This window comes from Cyclopterus lumpus, chromosome 23 (genome assembly GCF_009769545.1).
Source record: "Cyclopterus lumpus isolate fCycLum1 chromosome 23, fCycLum1.pri, whole genome shotgun sequence".
NCBI classification, from domain to species: Eukaryota; Metazoa; Chordata; class Actinopteri; order Perciformes; family Cyclopteridae; genus Cyclopterus; species Cyclopterus lumpus.
Genome location: NC_046988.1, coordinates 7,832,558 through 7,853,851, shown reverse-complemented (window position 1 = coordinate 7,853,851; position 21,294 = coordinate 7,832,558). Strand labels below are relative to the sequence as shown.

The following is a 21,294-nucleotide window of genomic DNA, read 5'->3' as shown; positions in this document are numbered from 1 at the left end:
TGATAATGGGCCTCCTTAACACAGGGTTACCATGGACAGGCATGCTTCCAAAGCTTTGTGATTTCTTTAGCACGGTTTTTACTTTTTAGCCAAGCTGCAGAGTCTGAAGCCACTCTATCTTTGAAAATGTTGTCAGTGCATAACTTTTCTTGATTTCTCTGTTCAGAGGTTATTAGGCGTAAGGATTCCAGCGAGGTCAGAGTGACGGCCAAGTTTACAGGAGTGGTGAGTTTCAGCATTGCAGCTTGGCCAGAAGGGAACAAGCCTTTTGGCAATTGCTGTTTTTCTTCTTTATGATGGAGGGTCTCTCTGAATGGTAGAAGCACCAAAATCGCACTGCCACATGAATGAACTGGGGGGCGACGCCCTGATCGCTCGGCTGTGACAAACCATAATCACATGATTTCATCATTTAATCGTAGTTTAAACTCCAAATGAACTATTAGGGCTGGTGTACAGATGCTGCAAGACTTCTGAATCACATCTCTTTGTCTGAGGTCTGCTCATATCACAAAACATTATGATTTATTGTCATTGTTAGAAATACAACAGCTCCCTGTCTGTAATATAATGTGTTGGTAAAATTAATTACTGGGAGAATATACTACAGACAGGTAATTTACTGTCAATTGATAAGATGTGATAATTGTTTGATTACATGAAAAATTATTGGATTAGATCAGAAAACTGTCCTGGAGATTGTTGTCCTTTCATTTTCTTCTAGTGGCGTTAAGGTAGCATGCTGACCACTTTTCACTGACCTTTTTCTACTCTACTTTGTTTCTGGATTATAGTTTAGATTCACTTGAGAAGGTATGACCACAGGGTGCCATAGCCAGCTATGGACCTCAGCCTTCACTACATTACACAGAGCATGGGTATCACCTTGGTATTATATCTGTAAAACATTCCTAATGTCAGAATCACATACTTGGTGCCAATTGTTACATTTATTAAACAACTTTATAGTATTTGAAACTGAAATGATTCAGTTCAGCTCTCTAAAACGGGATGTAAAGAAGACACTAGTATTGAAAGTCTGTATCTTACCAGACCAGACCAGTGCTCCCATGCAGATACATGTCAGTATTGATCTAGTCAAAAAGATTTTGAAAGAAAGTACATTTTATGTTATGGTAGGAGCATTGATAACTCAAGCTCTCTTATTAGCGCTAAAAAAATTCCAAATATGTTGTGATATATTTTACATCTCACTCAAATCTCACTTTAAAAGACATTGAATTCCCGCCCGGAGATTCTATCACATCTCAACTTATCGACATTCGTTTTCATTTTAATTTCCCATCAAGGTCCGACTGCTGAGCTCTCATTCCTACGCGTTACGTAGAGCAGGTTTGTGGCAGGGACGGGTATGCACGAACACACTGCCATACACTGCATCCTGTGCCAGTAACAGACTTCTGACATTATTATGCAAACTAAATGTGAATGTTGAACGTGTTTTCCAGTGGCAGTGCTGTTGTTTTATGGTTATGATCATACTGCAAACCCTGAAGAAGTCTGTGTTGACAAAGGAATACCCTCCCTGACATTTAGTCTGTTTATTTTTTCTTCTCATTTCTTTCTTTGGCCCTCATCAAACATCTTCAACATTTAATTTTTTTCAGTTATTCTAAAAGCACCTCATTTAAATAGTACTTATATTGAACTAACTTGAGCTCAGAGACTACTGCTGCAAGTGGCTCATACCAGTTTCCGTATAAGTTGAAAGCAAGTTAGTAAAGCAGATTTAGGTATGGTCGTGCATGTTAATGTGTGCAGGGAAGCATCAGGGTTCACTGTTTCAACCTGAAAGTTATCACAGTCTCACTTTGTGCTCTGCTTTTGGTACCCGCACTTTGTTGGATCAGCCCTGTTAAAGTTTATTGAACCCTGAATTTAAAAGACAAAATAAGTTCTCCTCCTGGTTAATTATGCTGATTTACTCGATACACCTACTGTCTGTTAGGTCTAAATCCTCAATGATAAATATAACCAGCAGGCACCTACATTTTAAAGTAGTAGATTTTGTATCCAAGCTGCTACAAAGGAGCCAGCGAGTTTGTTTGCTTTCTACCAACCATTCTGTCAGCCAGTATAGACACAGCTGTGAATGTTACTCACTCGAGGCAGTTTTGATAAGAATCCATGTAATGATTGACAATTTGTACTTTAATGAGTCAATCATTTATCCAACACAGAACCCTTCTCAGACCGACCAAGTTAAAAAATGAAAACAGGATGTGATCGGAAGATTCCCATTCATAAATGTTCAGTATTACCTTCAGCTTTGAGGACATTCAGAAACTGCATTTAGTTTAAATCGTTTACTTTTGTGTTCCCAATCAATGTCCACTTACATATTATAGAGAGACACGCCCATTTAGAGCAGCCCTGCGAATCAGAAGTGCCAAACCAGGCTTTGTTGTGTCTGTTTACGGTTTAAAGGCTCTGTGGTTTGAAATGCTGGTGAGAGCATGTGGTGCCCCCGTGTGGCGTGGAGCAGCATTGCAGTCTTTATGTTAGATATTGGTTAGAATGAACTCTTGAGTTGTCGTGTTGCAGTATACGGTATGAGTGGGTGTAATCCTGCATCCCACAAGATATGCAAAAACAATGCAATAACTATGACTGTAGGTTCCCTGAAGTTAATATATTTGTGAAAGTTTTGTTAAATTTTGAAGTGATCTCAGTGGTTTCCATGCCAGATAAACCTAACATACTTGAAATCAGGTGCATTGCAGTGCAGTATAGTAAATATGTATTTATTTATCTTTCTCGTGCAAGACTGTTGGATCTGCAGTCTGAAATGTGTATTGAGAGATCGACATGAAATTAGTGTTTTTGCTTGCGGTTTAACATCCAGCCAGTGTAGCCCCAGGATGAAAAGCTGATTGTTGTTTATCTTTGAGGATTCAGCAGCAAAAAAAAACACTAAATTCAATATGAGTTTGACGCCATCTCTTTCTTATGTTTATTTCCTCTTAGTTTTTAAATGGATTGAGCTGCGTTGGTATTGCATGAGGTTCATATGTTGGCATTAAGCGTCCTGGGTTTTGCAGTTGTTTGGTTTTGATCAGGTTGAGTATCATATCATACATTATGACAGTAGCTATTTCTATTTTGTGTAAATATGAAAAGTCAGTATTTCTTCTCTAGATCAACATGTTACTGTGCACAGCCATGGAAGCTGTTTGGAAGGTGATTTTGCATATCTTGTGTCTTATGGGCTCCAAGTACATTTTCTGATTCTTATCCCAGAGCACAGAGCTCATGTCGTAAGTTGAGAGGAAAACAACCTACAGTATTTTACTCCCCAGTTCAGACAGGTGTCACTACTGTTGCCAGTGTCTGTCTTCAAATTCCATCTTTTCCTCATCTGACATTTGGAAGATGGACTAGTGGGAACATATTGTATGAAATGGACCAAATTACCTATAATTAGTAGTTTTTACAAAACATATAGGTGGATTGAAGTCAAGGCAGTCAAACAAAGAGGTCGGGGCTACATAGCAAATACACACTTGACTGCTTACTTGCTATAAAGTGAAACAATATACATGGAAACATCAACTTAAAATCCACAGGTTAAACAGCAGCCAGTGTTGTAGTCGAGACCAACTGAACCAAGACCAAGTCATGATCAAGACCAGAGAGTATCGAGACTGAGACCAAGACCAGAACAGTAGAAAGATGAGTTATCTTTGTCTGAGGCCGAGTTCAAAGTTCAAAGCATCGGTCCAGCTCCAAATATAGTGGATACTACATTTCCCATAATTCAACAAACAATAATTCTCCTATAGACCCTTCCTGCCCCCGTCTTTTAAACTCAATGGCCTCAAAAGCAAATTACAGATGGTTGTGGGGCAGTGCTAGAAAGTTATTAGAATACCACATTTCCAATAAGTTTAATTTTAAAGTTACAGTTAAATTGACATCCGACAGCGTAGCTGATTTGTTGCATACCGTAAAGATGATGTCGTTATACTGTATGCGAGTAGTGTGTTTTATGGAATTGGAACACGGCATGAGTGTCTATTTGGTCCACCGAGCCAGAAAATAATAATTAACAGCTGACGTTTTGCCCAAAAAGCAGTCGTGTTAACCTTAATGGCGGCCTGTTTTAATGTTGGTGTGCCAGTAAACCAGCGCGCGCCACCACTAAATGAAATGTAGCCATTACTGATGATACTAGTTACACCTGTCTGTCATGTGTGTGTGTGTGTTAATGTACCCGTGGTCTCTGCCTCACTGTTAGTAGCCAGTTTACCAGGCTGCTAATCAGGCTGATAAGCTGCAGCTGTGTTGCCATAAAGGGTGCAGTTCAAATGCAAGTCACAAAGATGGAGAGAAAATAAAGGCCTGAATGATGGAAGACAATCTGTTGATGACAATGGGAAGCAGCGGGTGTTTGTTCTGGAGTCAAAATGGTGGACGGAGAGTATCTCTTGGGGATTGTTGAAGGTTTTATTTCATCATGTTTGAATTTCTGGGTGGTCTAATTCCATACATGGGGAATTATATATCCAAGTAATGGTATATGTGCATGGGTTTCTCTCTCTAGGGATATAAAGTATTGGTCCTATGTGAATGATATCTTTTGTCTCACCACTAGCCAATGATTGTATATTTTTATACACCATATACCATATAATAGCAAGAAATATATAAATATGTAATATTTAATCACCAGAATGTTAAAGGAAGGAAAAGGCAGGACGTTTATTTAGGAATGTAGTTAGTGAAATATGAAAATGTGTTATATAATCCTACTGACTGAGTGTCAGTCCCACTTTATTGACTGTATGTTTGACCAAAAGGAACCAGCAGGGAATAATGTAGTTATATTTACTGAAGATGGAACATTGTATGTTTCAGCTGATGGCATATACACAACGGGCTTTTAGGTCTTTTCACAACAAGTTTGGATGATTCCCAGATTATGTGGCTCCTTAGTCCATCCCAATATGGTAAGATTTAAATATCATGAGCTGCATAACACAAATAACCAAATGACATCCCTAACTGCACCGGAGACACCTGGAAATGCATCCATTATCAGCGACTCCAGAAGTAAGATTTCAGCTTTTAAAGACAGTTTGGTACCAAAATGAATCATTTCACAAGCCAAATTAAGCAATTTGGGAGAGAAATCTAGCACGCGTTTGCTTTAGTTACATTTTTCGTGAAGTGAGCTGAAAGACATTAAACTACCAGCAACCTGTCGGCGCAGTTCAAAGTCTGGACATTTTCCTACTGTAGCACCAAGAGACCAGTTTCACCTCCACTCGTCCTCCATCAGCCATACACACACAAACACTGTACATGTTTTTCAAACGCATTAGCAAAGCTATTTAAGACATCAAACCAAAAACATATCTGCCTATCAAGGAGTATATATCTCTATGCTTTGAGCCATGTAGCTTCTATTTGTTTTCTTCCAAGAAAGGAACAGAGGACTTGAACTATACTATATATGTGCAGAGAAATCCTCATTAAATGCAGGAAGGGGAGTAATGAAATGATGTTGTGGGTTTATGCAGCGATGAAAAACAGATATGTCTGGAACAGTTTATACAGTTTTTCTAATGGCAGAGTTGTTTTTTTTTTTTGCATGGAAGAGCTTCTGTACATGACAGAATACAATTCAAGCTGCTCAGTATTAAGAAAAGATGTCATCCAACATGCTTTCACAAAAAAAGTAGAATAACACGTATAAGAGCTGTGTGTTTATCCTAAATGACACACAGATGTGTGCTACATATCAATGCATCAGATGGTCACTCATCAGACCTTCTTATGTGGATCTGCCATCGTTGCAACAGATGCCCGTTATATTTTCTTGCAAACGGAAGTGTTCGTTGATCATTGTTTGATGCTGACAAAAATATTTTAAGAGGACTATTTTGAATATAGATTTTATTTTCATTTTTTTTCTTCTTTAATTCTAATTAAAATATGAATTCCCTTTTCTGGAGAAACAAGAGGATCGTCTCTTGTACAGATGATATTTTGACATCAGTGCTGGTGGACACTTTGGGAAATGGAACAGAAAGCAAAAGAGAATATTATTATGAAATACAAGTTTATATTGCGAGTGTCTTCTATTTTAGATATTATATATATAGAACAGCTATGTTTAAATGATATTATATTAAATATTAGTTTGGAGCTGAACTTTGCAGAGGATCAAAACTAATCTAGTTCTTTGAGGGGGAAATGCCCAGATGAGGCTCGGAGGGCACCATCCTGTTAAACTTCTGTCAGCTGAATGTTTCTTTGTGTGATTGTCAGCCTTCGTCTGTGTGTTGCCAGTGCATACGTTTGGGTAGCAACAAGAGCAGATGCAACGTGACTACAATACCGACACCTGATGGATTCATTGTGAATCTTGATTAACATTCGAGAAATTACGATGAACGATGATCTTTAAAAGGATTGTCAGGCAACACATTCGTTATCATTAGAAGTTGTTGTATGGATTTTGGAGGCAAATGTATGCCTGTGTTAAAACCTTGAAGGAATTCTAACCGGCTCTCTAGTTGTGTTGCACTGGCTCGTACTGTAGTAACACTCATAGACGCATGTTAAGTCTTCACCAATCAGTCTTGGGAAAATTAGATGTGTTCACTCATGAGTGTGGCGATGAGCTAAAGCATATTTGATTTACTTCCTTTTTCCTTGTCTGCTGAACCAAATAGATATTTGCTTGCGTAAAGGTAGTAGCAGCGTGCGTATGAGAACATTAAGGATGACTGTTAGGAGTGGGAGGACCTTGAACGCCTTGTGTTTATCACTCATTCCTTCTCTTATTGTTATTCAAATCAATAATCAACCACAAAAGAGATTCCTACTTGCACATATTAGAATTTCTGAGTCTGACACAGCGATTGCTCTTTGTGTTTCACTTTAATGGAGAAGGACGCTGCACCCCCAACCTGCCGATTGAGGAGAGGAGTTTTCTGTCCCAGCCAGTGTTTCTAACACTGACTTCCTTCAGGATATTACTCCAGCTAACAACTCTCAGCTCTAGGATGTTGACTTTCTGCGAGTGGTTCTGGTGGTGAAACGGCTCAGTGGAACCACAAATGTCCGTGCCTCCCTGCATCTGCTAATTCTCTCTAGTTTTAATGATGAGAGCGACTTAACATTGCATCGCGAATGATGATGAGGATCTCATCCCTTGAATGTAGAACGCAGTGATGCTCACATATCTTTTGAAATGAGGGTTAGACTACTGGTTTATGTTTGAATATTTCTTTTCAAGCAGCCCTTACTTGAGGGTCATGTTAATAGCTATCTCAGTTTTGGCCACAACAGACACGCAAAAGAAAATCTAATGTACCCTTTGTCGGCACAAAGGATCTCTCCAAACGTTTTGCTAAGAAAGTCACACTTAACCACAAAGAGTGAGAAACAAACAGGCGTTGTGTGCCTGTGTGTGCAAATGCAGCTTTAATGAACGAGTTGGCCTATCTGAGAGAGAGCAGTGTCATGACCATTACCAGTGTTTTCTTCCGTGAGTTATTTGTTGCTGGTGTGGAAACGCCTCTTTAACAGCATGCAGGCGTGATTTTTATTTTATTTTTTACCAAGGCAGTATTGATCTGGGTTTTAGCCATCCTGATGATTCGCTGGTAGGAGATCCACAGATCCATATTCAGTAGTTTTTAATGAAGGCTTTTCCGTTCCTTATTTACTGGGTAAATGCCATGGCTATGTGGCTCTGTTCTCCACTGGTCAGTAGTGTCTTATGATCTTGTTCGTAGTCTTATTCACTCCTCATGCCAAGTGTTAAAGGGCCTTTGACAGGATTGAGCTGTTTGTTTGTTTGGGTTGTTTTCTGTCAGAGAAGTCTGTTATTGTTTTGTATGGAGAGAGGTGTTCACACAGATACCAATTTGTTGTAATATTAGTAGTGACACTACTGCTAAATGTAGTATTTAATAACAGCACTATTTATGGTCAAAAAAATTAATTAGAGTGTTATTGTACTTGCGGTAGCTTTGGAGGCAGGTGGTCATTTTGTAACTGTTCTTTAACATAAGCCACCCCCTTAACTGCAAGGGATTTCATTGGTTCTGAGGTTGCTAAGTGACACTGGCCCAACATCATTTGGTTTCCTCAGTTACCATTTGTCTCCTCAGTGATGACTGCATGGTCTCACAGTTGACACTCCCTTTTTTTCCTTCTTCTTCTTCTTCTTCTGCTGCCTTCTTTTTGTCAAAAGGAGAGTTCCTTTTTTTTTTTGTTCATTCACTTCATTTTACATTTTAGGAAAGGGAAAGAATACAAATGAAATAAATCAGAATATAAATTCAATCACTTTTTCTACTCCTATTTTCAATAAAAAGTACGAACGAAAAACCAAACAAAAAGTTTATTTGTAAATAAGTAATGTATAGTTTGTATCTGTAACTTGTCAGTCTGTCATTGGTGACAGAGTCTGTCTTGCTTATAACGCACGCTACCAGTAAATAAAAAAAGGAAAAAGTATATTTAGACTGTATGGTCCCTTGAAAGCAAGTTTTAAATTAATATCTGATGTATATTCCTGTAACATTGCATTTTTATCTGAGGAATGATGTTATTAAAAAATTGCAAATAAATTGCATTTCCTACAGCTGCGTTTTTCACTTCCTTTTGCATTTCAGGTCTTTTTCATGCCCGTCTGTGTCGACCGATACCATCGAGGAACGATAACCTGCCGTTACATTTTTAGTTAGTTGATCCACACAGGATTTAAAGAATGAAAGACATATGGCAACTCAAATAATTGTCTTCTTCACCATCAAATCTTTTATAAAGTTTAAACTCGGCTGTCTATAAAAGGTCTCAACAGTGCTATTTTTATCACAGTTGAATATGACTTGAGAAAAAGCAAAAAAGGTGACAACGTAGGAGCCTAAAACTAAACAATGTTGGTAAAATGCACCAATTTTGATAACTGCGTAATGAATAACCCACATAAGAAGAATTTAAAATACTTTACTGTTCAATTATTGCTAGCAATTACCCAATAAAAACTATAACCCTTAAGTGTTTTGTGAAAAATAACATTTATTTAACTATGACTACACATTCTGCCCTCTACGGTTTTGTCTAATTTACGTGTCGGGTTTGTGAGTTGCAAGGTGTCTTTTCAGATTCCCCTGCTGGGAGAACTTTTTCTCACAGTTTGGACACTTGAACGGTTTCACCCCGTTGTGGCTGAGCGTGTGTCTCTTCAGGCAATTCACCGTGAGGAAGCGCTTCGGACACGCCGAGCACAGGTACGGACGCTCCCCCGTGTGAGAGCGCGTGTGGACGTTCAGGTGGCTCTTGGTGGAGAAACCCTTCCCGCAGTGCGTGCAGGTGTACGGCATCTCACCCGTGTGGGACCGAACATGCAGCAGTAGCTCCCCGGAGGACAAAAAGGACTTCCCGCATGTGGTGCACAAGTAATTCTTCTCCCCTTTGTGCATCTGCATGTGTCTCGTAATTCCTGCTTTGCTGAAGCTTTTCCCGCAGATGTTACACAGGTGGGTGGGGCCTCCGTGCAGGCGCACGTGTTGCTTGAGCGAATAGTTGCACAGGAATCCCTTGTTGCACTGGCTGCAGACAAATATCCGTCCTTTCTTGTGGAGCCTCTGGTGCTGATAATAACCCGAAGGGCTGGTGAACCCTTTCTCACATTGGTTGCAGCAGTACGGGAAGCTGTGAAGCTTCATGTGAGCCTTCAGTTGATTTGGAAGTTCAAAAACCTTTTTACACTTCAGGCATTTCGTTTCTTTCTCTGTGAACTTTTTGTTGATGTGTCGTGTGCTCAGAAACCTTTTGTCTTCCCCCGTGGGCTCTTTTCGCCTCGGTCGTGCCTTGTTTTCCAAGTTGTCCTTCTTCTGCTTACGTTCACGCTTCTTTTCAACGCCGCCTTTTTGTTTGCGTGTCCTCTTTTTTTCTAAGATGCCTTCGAGTTTCTGCTTTTCACCGTTCAAGTTTTTACTTTCCTGCTGAGCCTCTGCTCTGGCTTTCTTCACGGATAGTTTTTTCTGACATGGAGCTCTTACGTAATGCTCACTCTGGATGTGCTCTTGGACCTTCCTCTTTATGCGGTGAGTGAATGAACACTGAGGGCAGATGAATAAACGGGACAGAGGACCTGAAAGCATGAAACGCAGGAAGTTAATTAAATAAGACGTTGGCTCTATTCTGGTCTGCTACTGCAACAGACTTTGACTAACCTGATTCCCTTTTTGGCAACCAATCATCTGCAGTGACGTCAGAGGTTTGACTCAAGTCTCCTTCTAAATCTTCCAATACCAGGTTCCCTTCCTCATGGTCATAATCATCATCTTCACTGTCGGGCTCAGTGAACCTCTCCATTCCAGTTTGAGCAGGTAGGGCCAAGGTGGACAAAAGGCTATCGTGCTCGCTGCTGGAAGGAGCTGAAGGAGACCGAGACATTTTTCACATGAGAGTCGCATGTTGTTGTGATGGGAATGTAAATGTCTGTTAAAAATCTGACAACAAAGTTACATCTGTTGTCAAAATACCAAAAAAACAGACGGAATGTCAGAAAGCGTGCAAGCCAGTAAGAAGGAAACAAAGAAGAAAAAACTGTCATGTTTGTTTCTGTTCAACGTACAAGTGCTAAGATTCCCCAACTGTCTGTGATGAAGCAGCAGGCTCTTCAGGGCAAATGGTTCAGACAGATTCTGTCCAAATTCTTCTGAACCACATGTCGTTTCAGTGAGCCACGCCGCTGTCTGCGACACATAGATGCAGTTTGGAAAGTGAAGCAATAATTATACTGCATACTTAGAGACTTCAAAGCACAACAAAACTAAAAAAAATCCCTCATGAAGTAACAGTGAAAAACAGGAGTACCTGCTGCTGGTCCGGTGTGGGCAGCAGCTGCTCCAGTCTGGACAAGAACTCACACACCAGCTGCTGCAGTCTTTGGTCATAGTTTGAGCCGTAGTTTATGGGAAAAACCTCCTGCAGAAACAGCCAACACGTCAATGCTGTAAAAAAGTTGAATCTTTAGATGTTCTGATCTACTGTGACTGAAGATTAGCACATCAATTTCCTTAAAAAGCTGATCAACATTGAATCCTTCTCATTTGTCTTTTCTCTTGAAGAAAGAGCTGCGCATTGATCTTTAAGGCATACGCATTTCTCACAGATAGACTCACTTCGAAGAAGAACTCCTTTTCATGAGGAACATTCAATAGGTTCTGAACCAGGCCGGCAAAGTTGATGTAAGAGGTCTTCAGTATATCTTCACTGGCCTGGACAACAAGAACGTTGAGACTGTTACACCAAAAATGGTATTACAGATGATTACTGTTGGACTATGAGGACATCCCGGATTGTGTTTTCTTTAAAAAAAAATCCCACCATCTGACCAGTGGAGCTCAGTTCAGCGCTGCAGGCGTGGATTTTATCCAGGTGGCTCTGGATGGTCTGCAAGTTGGCAACGCCATCACCACGACACAGCTCCAGAACCAGCTGCAACAAGGCAGGGAAAAGATGGATTCTGTTACGAGACGGTCCAACTGTACAGTGAAATAAACACGTAATAAATCACTGGACACACGCTAACATTACAACGAAGACAAATTACAAAACAGTCATAAATGAGTAGAAAGAGGGAAGAATGATCCTATTGTGTCGTGATTTTCTTCCACTAAAGACAGCACCGACATTGTAAAGTGAGAAGGTCGCATAGAGGTGCCTCACCCTCGCTCTCAGGCCCAGCGTGAGCTGAGCCCTCTGACTGGGACTCAGCAGCTCTGGGACGACGTCTGTAGCCAGACTGATGAAGTCCACCAGCTCGTCGTACTGCATCACGCGGTGCTGCTGCACGACTCGCCAGATGAAAGCAGACATGAGTCGCACTGGAGAGACGAGCAGGCGGAGGGAGGCCGGAGGAAGAGGGGCACCTGCAAAAGACATTTGAGATCATTCATGGATTCACAATTCATGAATGAGGTAGAAGAGGCTCGAATAACTATATATACAAGCGATTTGAACACAACTCTTCAGAGGATTAGCAACGTTAGCGTAAGATAAGTGACTGTGTTTAGGTTGTTTTATTTCTGTAAAGCGTCTATCTGCGTTTACTAGCAGATATCTAGCTGCATATTGACCCACACCTTTGCTTTTCCAGGCCATGTCTTCGTCTAAAAGCATCTAAACAAGGAACACAAATGTTATTGCTTGCATTCATCCGACACACCGGGGAGGCAAACTCATAACTTCCGGGTAAAACGGATATTATAAAAACGGTCCTGTCTGGTGCGCTTTCCTTCTAAATAAAAGCAGGCTGTGACGTTTTAATTGTTTTCTATAAAGCGAAGATGTCGATGTGACGCGGACATACGCGACGGTATAGAAAGAAATAGAAGAGACGTATCCTCCATATGTCACATATATTGGCTACATCCACAACCTGCAGGTGGTTGTGTGTGCATACTGGGAGAAATCACTTTATGCCAGCAGAGGGCGCACATGTCACACGTTGTGGTGTCCTGGCCCTTTTACCCTTTAGTTTATTAATTTGAGCATGTTGGTGGAAGATTGAAACAGCTTTATTGGTATCTGTTATCAGTAGTACGTATATAGACTACAAACAGGAAGACTATATGGACAGCTAATTTAAGAATAAGACTGTATTGCAGAACTACAACTAATCAATAGACCTGTCTTTCTTTGGAGGAAAAGCAAAGGTGAATTGAGCCACTTCCGTTTCAGGCTGTTGGTATTTTAAGATAAGATAAGATAAGATAATCCTTTATTAGTCCCTCAGTGGGGAAATTACAGGATTACAGCAGCATTGCTCACAGTAATAAGTAAAAAACAAGTAGTATAATAACAGAATTAAGATAAAAGAGTAAAAAAACAAGAAGAATATTATATATACAGACGGAGTAGAAATAGAATAAAGTGAATAAAGTGTAGAAAATAAATTTTAATTTTTTTTAAAAAAGTACTTAAACGTATTAGTATTGCACAACTGGGCAACTGGGCTAAAGTGCTGTTCAGTGCGAATGTAACGGACGTGAACAGGGCATGGAAGAAGTTGACTCAGAAGTTGATCTTTCCAGTATTTATTTCTGCAGAAGACAATAAAAACACACACATTGCCTTCTGGTCTGTCTTGCTGCACATCAGCTTCCTAGACACGTAAAACAGGATTTATAAAAGGTAAAGTATACATCAGAGCGACCGGATGTAGCTCATACAAACGGCGCCAAATGAAACAGCCACGAAACATAAACTTCTACCGTCTAAAATAATGACACAACAGCTGAACACCGTGATCGTACTAACGACCATTACCGCGTGTAGCAAACGGTTACATTTTTAAAAGAATATAACAAAATAGTGCGACATCATTTCCCCCACAACTTAACACGAATAGTATTAAAACTTGTGTGAAGGAAAGACGGGACTACGGAAGCCTAGGAGGCAAAGAAGAGGTGAAACGCAATTTCCACAGGAAACAGATTTAACTCTTCAAAATAAAATTCACACAAACACACACTTCAACAGGATCGTTGAATAATAAACAAAAATAAGATATAATACATTAAAAATAAGAAATAACAGAGTGTATTTTTAACTCCGTTACACGAAGTCCAAAGTGTTCAAGTGTTTGTGGCCTACTGGGAGCTCAGCTCAGCTTGTTGTGCAGCCTGACAGCAGCGGGGAGAAAGGACCTGCGGTATCTCTCCCCCAGACACCGGGGATGAATCAGCCGGTGGCTGAAGGAGCTGTGCAGCGCTGCCAGAGTACCCTGCATGGGGTGGGAGGTGTTGTCCATCAGGGACGATAGCTTGGCCATCATCCTCCTGTCTCCCACCACCTCCACAGTATCCAGAGGACACCCCAGCACGCTGCTGGCCTTCCCCACCAGTTTGTCCAGTCTCCTCCTGTCAGCTGCTGTGATGCCGCTGCACCAGAAGACCACTCCATAAAAGATGGCTGATGCCACCACCGAGTCGAAGAAGGTCTTCAGGGGTGCTCCCTGCACCCCAAAGGACCTCAGTCTCCTCAGCAGAAAGAGTCTGCTCTGTCCCTTCTTGTAGAGTGCATGAGCGTGGTCAGACCAGTCCAGTTTATTGTTCAAGTGAACACCCAGGTACTTATAAGACTTCACAATCTCAATGTCCAGTCCCTGGATGCTCACTGGTGTTGGAGGAGAGCGTTTACCACGGCGGAAGTCCACCACCAGCTCCTTGGTCTTGCTGGAGTTGATCTGGAGGCGGTACCAACCACCGTTAATGTTTTTGGTAACACCTGTGCTAAAGACTGCTGTGAAAATTAATAACAATTAATATATCCAAGCAAAACTATACATGTCTGATAACTAAACGAGAAATGTTTGACTGGTCATGATGTAACTAACCGGTTTAAAACATTATAATTTCAAGTCAAGTGTAGTCATCCAGTTTAAAGTAAATGCAACGTTTAGTATTACACTTTTTATGACAAAACAACACAGTAAATGAAAATTTAAAAAAATACCAACAAAATAAAACACATTCTGTCATAACACGCATTTGTAAAATAACACTATTATTCGCATGAAATAGCTGGTTCCTGGTTTCGCTTCAGATCCACGCGGCCAATCAAGGGTTCGGGAGCAGGTCGTATCACATGACAACACCCCGTTGTTACACGCCCAGTCGGTGCTGGAACGACTCACTGAAACGGTGTCAGGAGAAGTCGGTCTTTGCTTTGACTGACGGTAACCCCGGTTTTTAGACATTTAATCTCCCGTTTGTGCGTCAACTTTGGACACCGCGCGTGTTTGGATCGTTGTCACGATGGGAGGACGCAGAGGCGCACCTGGATCCGGCGACGACTACTCCGTCGTCAGCCCAGTTGTCAAGTACCTGGTGTTTTTGTTTAATTTCATATTTTGGGTGAGCTTTTCTCATTTCTGTTCAACACCGCGTGTAACAAAGACCGTGGAAACCACCTGAGTTTACTCTTCCCCGTGCGCAGGTTAATCATTACGCTTCTCGGCGTATCACGTTTCATTCCTGGGTAGCTGGATTTAAACATAGTTAAAAACAAAAAGTGTTTTCTCTGGATTTCAAGTTGCAACATGCACGTGAATTCGTGTCTGCTGTCAGTAGGAGCATCCGCTGCTTTATTTGAGATGGTTGTTCATTTACTCTGACAATGTCTCACCAAAAGTGAAACAGTGTCAAGGAAAGAGGAAAAGCGAAGTTAATGTGTAAAGCTGACGCGCGCGCACGCACGCACGCACGCACGTACACAAGTTACATTCTTACTAGAATTTGTCAGAGGGGATTTTGAGCTCCGAACCTGTTCGACCTGAACACATCGTTGTCATCTCAAAAACAATGTATACAACACCTGCACTCGGTCTGCTGTGATTTATTTTCAGGCTATAGGTCCTTTCATGACTTCCTCGGTTGCTAAGGAACACAAACCTTCATTGATTCATATGCTGATGGGACGTGCACAAGTGGGTCCCCACTTCTGGTGGAAAGATGGTGACACTCTTTGAGTAGCAGATTAAGTGAGACGTTGCATTTTATTTGTTTCAAACAAGCTTTGCAGGACACAGCAGGCGACTGCATCGGTAGTATCATGGCTGTCTGGCTACGGCGTTTTGTCTTCCACATGGGATGTTAATAATTGTACGACTTAATCCTCTAAAACGTCAAGAATCCAGCAAAGCCCTGCATTGGGTTGTTAACAAACCAAAGTTTATATCAGTGGTCAGGTGCTCAGGGTCTGTAACATAAGGAGATTTCTGGCTTAAAACATGTTTAAAGCAAATCTGTTGTTGCCGATTAATCTTGTTGGGGTTTAGTAGAGACTTTTTCTTTTGTTGCTGGTCGCAAATTACAAATAGTGAGAACTAAAACAGCTAAAACTTTTTTTTTTTTCAGGAGTGCTTCTTTACATCATAAAGTCCGTAAAGCTTTCCAACCGTGTCTCTGAAACCCACCTGTATGACTGGTCCACGGCTTCTGGCCGTGCACAAACAGGATGAGGCTTTGTAAAAACTTGAAGCGTGGAATGTGTTGTCGTCATTTCTGTTGCCTCTGGCTCCACCAGGCCCCGTATAGGAAACGCAAAAGATGACTGCAAATGCATGTTTCTTTTCTTGTCTAAAAATATCACAGGCGTGTTCATAGTTGGTTATGAACCATGTCATCTGCTGTTTGAGTTGGTACACTTGTTTGCTTCAGGTATCTGGTTTATTCACTGTGAAACGAAGCCTTTACAAAAGGAGCAGACAAATCTAGCGTCGCCCTCCCACCCCGAGAAGGTTCAACGTCTGTGGTAACTGGATCCATTTCATTCAGGGTGGGAAGAACGTAAAAAGGCTCCCTATTATTCTATTGGGACCGAGAGAGGAGCGCTGAGTGAAAGGCTCTTTATATTTTAGGGAAAGGTACAGATTGCTGCCAGGTTGATTTAGTCAAATGGTATCAGAGTGCATGGTAGGATCTACATTTTAAAGGAAAACGTCTTGGCCTTCTAGTTAAACACTGATTCCACTTAAACGGGGGGTAAAAGCATCCAGTTTAGAGTGTATTTTTGGGGGAAATTAGCTTTTCTACCAGCATAGCCATGTCTATATGACTAATATATATATATATATATATATATATATATATATATATATATATATATATATACCCGGTGTGTGGTGCCACTCCTTGGGCAAGTACGGACATAGAAATGGTTCTTCGCCCACTGTGCTGTGTGCTTTCTCCTCATCATGACCCAGATATAATATTTTAAGACTCAAAGCAGTGTAAAGATCTTTTCCCTTTTGTTCTTAGATAATCTCCCTGGTGATGGTGGCCATCGGCGTGTACGCCCGCATGATGAAACATGCAGGTAAATGATCCTTCGTGATAGAGCTTTCAGACTTTTCTCATGTTTATAGTGAGACAGTAGGAGCGTTGCGTGTCAGGACCGTGCTTTTGGCTTTGTGCTTCCACTAAACAACACAACATCTACATCTGTGTTGTTATAAAGGGAATAAAGTGCACCACGGGAAATGTATCTCTAACATTATGGATACTGGCAGAGCTAGAGAAAGATGCTTGTTTCCTGTCACTGTTCGAGAGGATTGTAGAAGTCAAACAGCTGCACTCTCACATCAGTCTTTAAACTGCTCTTCTCTTCCTCTTTTCAGAGGCCGCTCTGGCCTGTCTGGCAGTGGACCCCGCTGTAATGCTGATGATCGTGGGCTTCCTCATGTTCATCATCACCTTCTGTGGCTGCGTGGGCTCCCTGCGAGAAAACATCTGCCTTCTGCAGACAGTAAACCTGTTTGTTCTTTTTACCAACAGGCTTCAATGTATCCTCTAAAGATGATGTGTAGAGAGAGAGAGAGAGAGAGATTGTGTGCTTTCATAATGAAAAATACTCCTAAAGTTGAAACTGATGTTATTTAGAAATCTTATTGTTCTTGCTCTTAGGATTCCTAATTGTTCTGCATGTTTTCTCCAAGTATGGGACGAGTAACAGCTGAGTTTGTATGGAGACACAGGGTCTCGTGGAATCTGTCATCTAAAGAATGAATCCAAAACAGATTAATTTGACAGTGCTGTAAACATGTCTCTCTCTTTCCTCATCGCAGTTCTGTATCTGTCTGACGGTGATCTTCTTGCTCCAGCTGACTGCTGGGATTCTGGCCTTCGTCTTCTCTGATAAGGTAATGAAATAATGTGGAGGTGGTTTCTCTATCAGAATAATTTCTGCATAAATGTATGTTTTTCTTTTTTTCCACATTCCCAATTCATTCAAAACATTGAAAATAAGCATTCAAATGGCATCCCATTTGTGATAAGCTGTCACAATAAAAATGGGGCACCTTGAAAAAGTGGGTAGACTTTGCTTTATTTGCCCTTTTCTGATTGTGTAGATTGGTGAAATACTGACCTCTTCTGGGCTTTGCCTGTAACTGCTGCAACATTTGCAAAAAAAACTTGAGAACTGAACAGCAGAGTTTGCTCACGGATAGTGCTGGTAGACACCTGTGCTTTGCCAAGATCATCCATCTACCTGACATCAAGATGCTGATTAAACAGGAATTTCTGCACAAACTGTCAGAAACCTTCTTGTGGGAGCTCACCTGTGTGCTCGTCGTTCTCAGCAGGGTCTCTCTGACCATCGTAACCATTCTGAGTGGGCAAATGCTCACCTCTAAAGGCGTCTGGCACTTTGAAGAAATGTTCTCTTCGCGGATGAATCACAGAACATCCATATTCGGAGCCAGAGTTCTTCAGCATGCCTAATACATGCTTTATGTTTCAGTGTGACCAGCCCAAGGCACATTGGCATTTATTTGACTAATTACACCTATGTGAAAAACTAAATTTTATGATTCACAGTGTCTTCATTATGTATCTTTTTGTCATACTCTGCCAAGGCTCTGCATAGAGTGACGAAGATGATCAATAACTCCATTGTCCACTACAGAGAGGACATTGATCTGCAAAACCTCATTGACTTTGGTCAGAAAGAGGTAAGGATTTAGTCCACATACTGCCTGTCACCATCATGGGTATATACACAGAGGATGAACATATCTTCTAATGTCTTCCATCTCATATGTTTTGCTTCTTCAGTTTGGCTGCTGTGGTGGTGTGACGTACACCGACTGGTCCCAGAACATGTACTTCAACTGCAAGCAGGACAACCCCAGCAGAGAGCGCTGTTCGGTCCCCTACTCCTGTTGCATCCAACCCAAAGACGAGGTAACCTTCCGCACAGGCCTCCCCCGGTGGCGGTTGGATGCGCTTTGTGAACCTTTCTTGATGCGTTTGTCTTGTACGTGTGCAGCAGGTTATCAACACCATGTGTGGCCAGGGCATGCAGCTTTTACAATACGCTGAAGCTGGAGACTACATCCACACCAATGGCTGCATAGACACACTAGTGAACTGGATCCACAGTAACATGTTCCTTCTGGGAGGCATCGCCCTGGGACTGGCCATACCACAGGTAGGACATGGCGCGCGCACACACACACACACACACACACACACACACACACACACACACACACACACACACACACACACACACACACAGCTCAGCTGGTGAGCCCTCTGCTTGTGTGTTCTCTTCTGCAGCTGGTTGGCATCCTCTTGTCTCAGATTTTGATCAACCAGATCAAAGACCAGATTGAGCTCCAGAACTACAACCTCAGGCACCGCTCTGATCCGTGGAGCTGACCCGGACCGGATTAGACCAGATTGTGATGAGCAGCATTCATATCATTGCTCCTGGACCTAAAACAACAAGACTATCGTGTGGATTGATACTTGGATCTATGGAAGTGGAGGTCAAAACTCGTGAAGAAACGGCACTCTGTTGCCACCTACTGGACGTGGACCATGCTTGACTTTACCTAACTTCAGACAGTACTTGAGGAGGGTATTTGGGGGTCAAGGTCATATTGACCTTTACTTAAAAACTGCAATCAGTATACTCTATTACAAGTCAAAGACATCAACCAGGAGTGGTAGTTAATGCATATGTATTTGTATTGTTTCAACTGAATCCATGATGCGTCAAATATTAACTACCTACTAACTAAAAGGGAAATACTTTTTCTAACTTAAATTTATTTTGTAGATTTTTTATTTGTATGTAATAAAGGCATCTCAGACAGGGTAGGGTGTCTTATGAATGCTCAGCAATGTTGCTTGTGTCTGTGAGATGCATCTGATATTTGGTTGATGTTTGTATTATTGTATTGGCAATGTGTACCCTTGAATATATGTTCAAGTGTTGTTGAAATACCTGTGTCAAATAGGCCTGCCTGCTTCATGCATGGTGGTGGATAAAGCAGGCACATATGCTAGTTTTTCAAACTTTCACAAGACTTTTATATGCGTTTTAAAAAAATATTTACCATGGGTCCAAGAAATGCCATTCACCTTTGTTATAAAAAAGGAATATCCTAACCGTATAATACACGTTTTACATAATGGAGGATTCATTTGACTATTAACTGTAAAGGTAAATGGTCTGACTCCATAACAAAATGTTCATTCACATTATGCCATTTCTTCCTCAGGGTGTATCCAGATGACAGCATGCATGGCTGTATGTTGTCTCAATATGCTGCCAAACCACATAGGCGTTAAAGAAAGTTACTTTTATTTATATATGCTGTTGTCACCTCTTGTTTTTTCTTTTGAAATGATGTTAAATGTCAATGCAAAAGGAGTGGGGAATCCCCGTTCCCAATTCCCCACTAAAGAAAACAGTTGTGTGAAGGCTTGAGGCACTCTGGCGTTGTTTTGTTGACGTGGTCAATACAAGCGGCCATGTTTGTGTTTTGTGACCAATCGGTGAGCAGACGGTGGTTGAGGTTCTCTGACTGTGGAAAGAAAGAAGAAAAAAAACACGAAAAATAATCTCACCCTCTTTTGTTCTCTGTACGCTACCAATTACAGCTTAATTTGCTCTGACGGCAAATGACATGGCTGTATTTGGGTTAAGTGCTTTTTGTGTCTGTGAAAGTCATCCACGTTTTTTGCTTAATCTCTTTTCGTCACGTCATGAGTCGAGGCAAATTGTTTAGGAATCTCTCAAAATGAAGAGCTGTCGCTGAACTGGAGACATTTTCCATCGTCGTCCAGAGACGCTCTGGAAAAAGGTTGAATGTAACTGTGAAGAAGCACAAACCAACATGAGCTCTCATCTCCACCCGGTTTCTCTGCCGGACAAATGAAAAGTGGAGTTGAGAGGCATTTTCAGCCTGAAACCTGATGCCTGTAATCTATGTGAGCAGAAACAGAGCTGCATGTTTCAAGTCCACAATCTAAACAAGACATTTCTGTGTTAGTTTAGAGCTGCAGTAACTCCCCTTACTGGCTGAGATCCCCGTCAGCACGCAACTAAATCCTTACTTTATCACCAATTTGATGCTGCACAATTTGCAATGGCACAGGTGTGTGCGCGTGTGTGTGTGCGCGTGTGTGTGTGTGTGTGTGTGTGTGTGTGTGTGTGTGTGTGCGCGTGTGTGTTGGCCTGAGCTCTGCTGCTCTGTGTGTGGTCCCTGGTTTTTGCCTCTGACTCATTCAGGCGGCCATGTTGCTGTGGGTTTCATGGAGGCCCACACACACACACACACACAGAGGAGGAACCAGAGTTAACCCAGTTTTACTCTCAGAACACCAGGAGAGAAACAAAGCATCTACAGCCATGCAAATACCACAAGTGCACTGTCCAATTCATGCGATAACAACAGCACCGTGGTGGAGATTTCGTGGTGTCCTGGCTTATTCGAGCACA

The 21,294-nt window shown here is 41.5% G+C and overlaps 2 protein-coding genes across 3 annotated transcripts; one reads left to right on the top strand and one right to left on the bottom strand.

Moving 5' to 3' along the window:
- Nucleotides 1-5,256: 5,256 nt before the first annotated feature.
- LOC117726175 (zinc finger protein 878-like) lies at nucleotides 5,257-12,254 on the bottom strand. The gene is made up of 8 exons (XM_034526294.1): nucleotides 12,138-12,254; nucleotides 11,722-11,924; nucleotides 11,380-11,490; nucleotides 11,175-11,270; nucleotides 10,867-10,977; nucleotides 10,625-10,745; nucleotides 10,221-10,424; nucleotides 5,257-10,138 (listed from the first exon to the last, which is right to left on the bottom strand). Exons 1-8 carry the CDS (start codon nucleotides 12,172-12,174, stop codon nucleotides 9,108-9,110), a joined length of 1,914 nt encoding a protein of 637 aa, XP_034382185.1. The 5' UTR covers nucleotides 12,175-12,254; the 3' UTR covers nucleotides 5,257-9,107.
- Nucleotides 12,255-14,599: 2,345 nt separating this feature from the next.
- tspan33a (tetraspanin 33a) lies at nucleotides 14,600-19,884 on the top strand. Of its 2 annotated transcripts, none has more exons than XM_034526747.1 (8): nucleotides 14,600-14,912; nucleotides 16,818-16,875; nucleotides 17,177-17,304; nucleotides 17,624-17,698; nucleotides 18,416-18,511; nucleotides 18,615-18,743; nucleotides 18,829-18,990; nucleotides 19,122-19,884. In XM_034526747.1, the coding sequence occupies exons 1-8, from the start codon at nucleotides 14,814-14,816 to the stop codon at nucleotides 19,221-19,223; spliced, it is 849 nt and encodes a 282-aa protein (XP_034382638.1). In that variant the 5' UTR covers nucleotides 14,600-14,813; the 3' UTR covers nucleotides 19,224-19,884. The 2 variants fall into 2 exon arrangements, with proteins under 2 accessions (XP_034382638.1, XP_034382639.1); XM_034526748.1 differs by having other exon boundaries at nucleotides 14,675-14,912; nucleotides 18,832-18,990.
- Nucleotides 19,885-21,294: the final 1,410 nt, after the last annotated feature.

Coding starts and splice junctions, on each gene's coding strand:
- LOC117726175 (XM_034526294.1), bottom strand. CDS start 12,174: ATGCTTTTAGACGAAGACATGGCCTGGAAAAGCAAAG. Junction 11,271..11,379: donor TGAGCTCCACTGGTCAGATG/GTGGGATTTTTT, acceptor CTTGTTGTCCAG/GCCAGTGAAGATATACTGAA. Junction 10,425..10,624: donor GTTGGGGAATCTTAGCACTT/GTACGTTGAACA, acceptor GGTCTCCTTCAG/CTCCTTCCAGCAGCGAGCAC.
- tspan33a (XM_034526747.1), top strand. CDS start 14,814: ATGGGAGGACGCAGAGGCGCACCTGGATCCGGCGACGACTACTCCGTC. Junction 17,699..18,415: donor CCTTCGTCTTCTCTGATAAG/GTAATGAAATAA, acceptor TACTCTGCCAAG/GCTCTGCATAGAGTGACGAA. Junction 18,991..19,121: donor TGGGACTGGCCATACCACAG/GTAGGACATGGC, acceptor TCTCTTCTGCAG/CTGGTTGGCATCCTCTTGTC.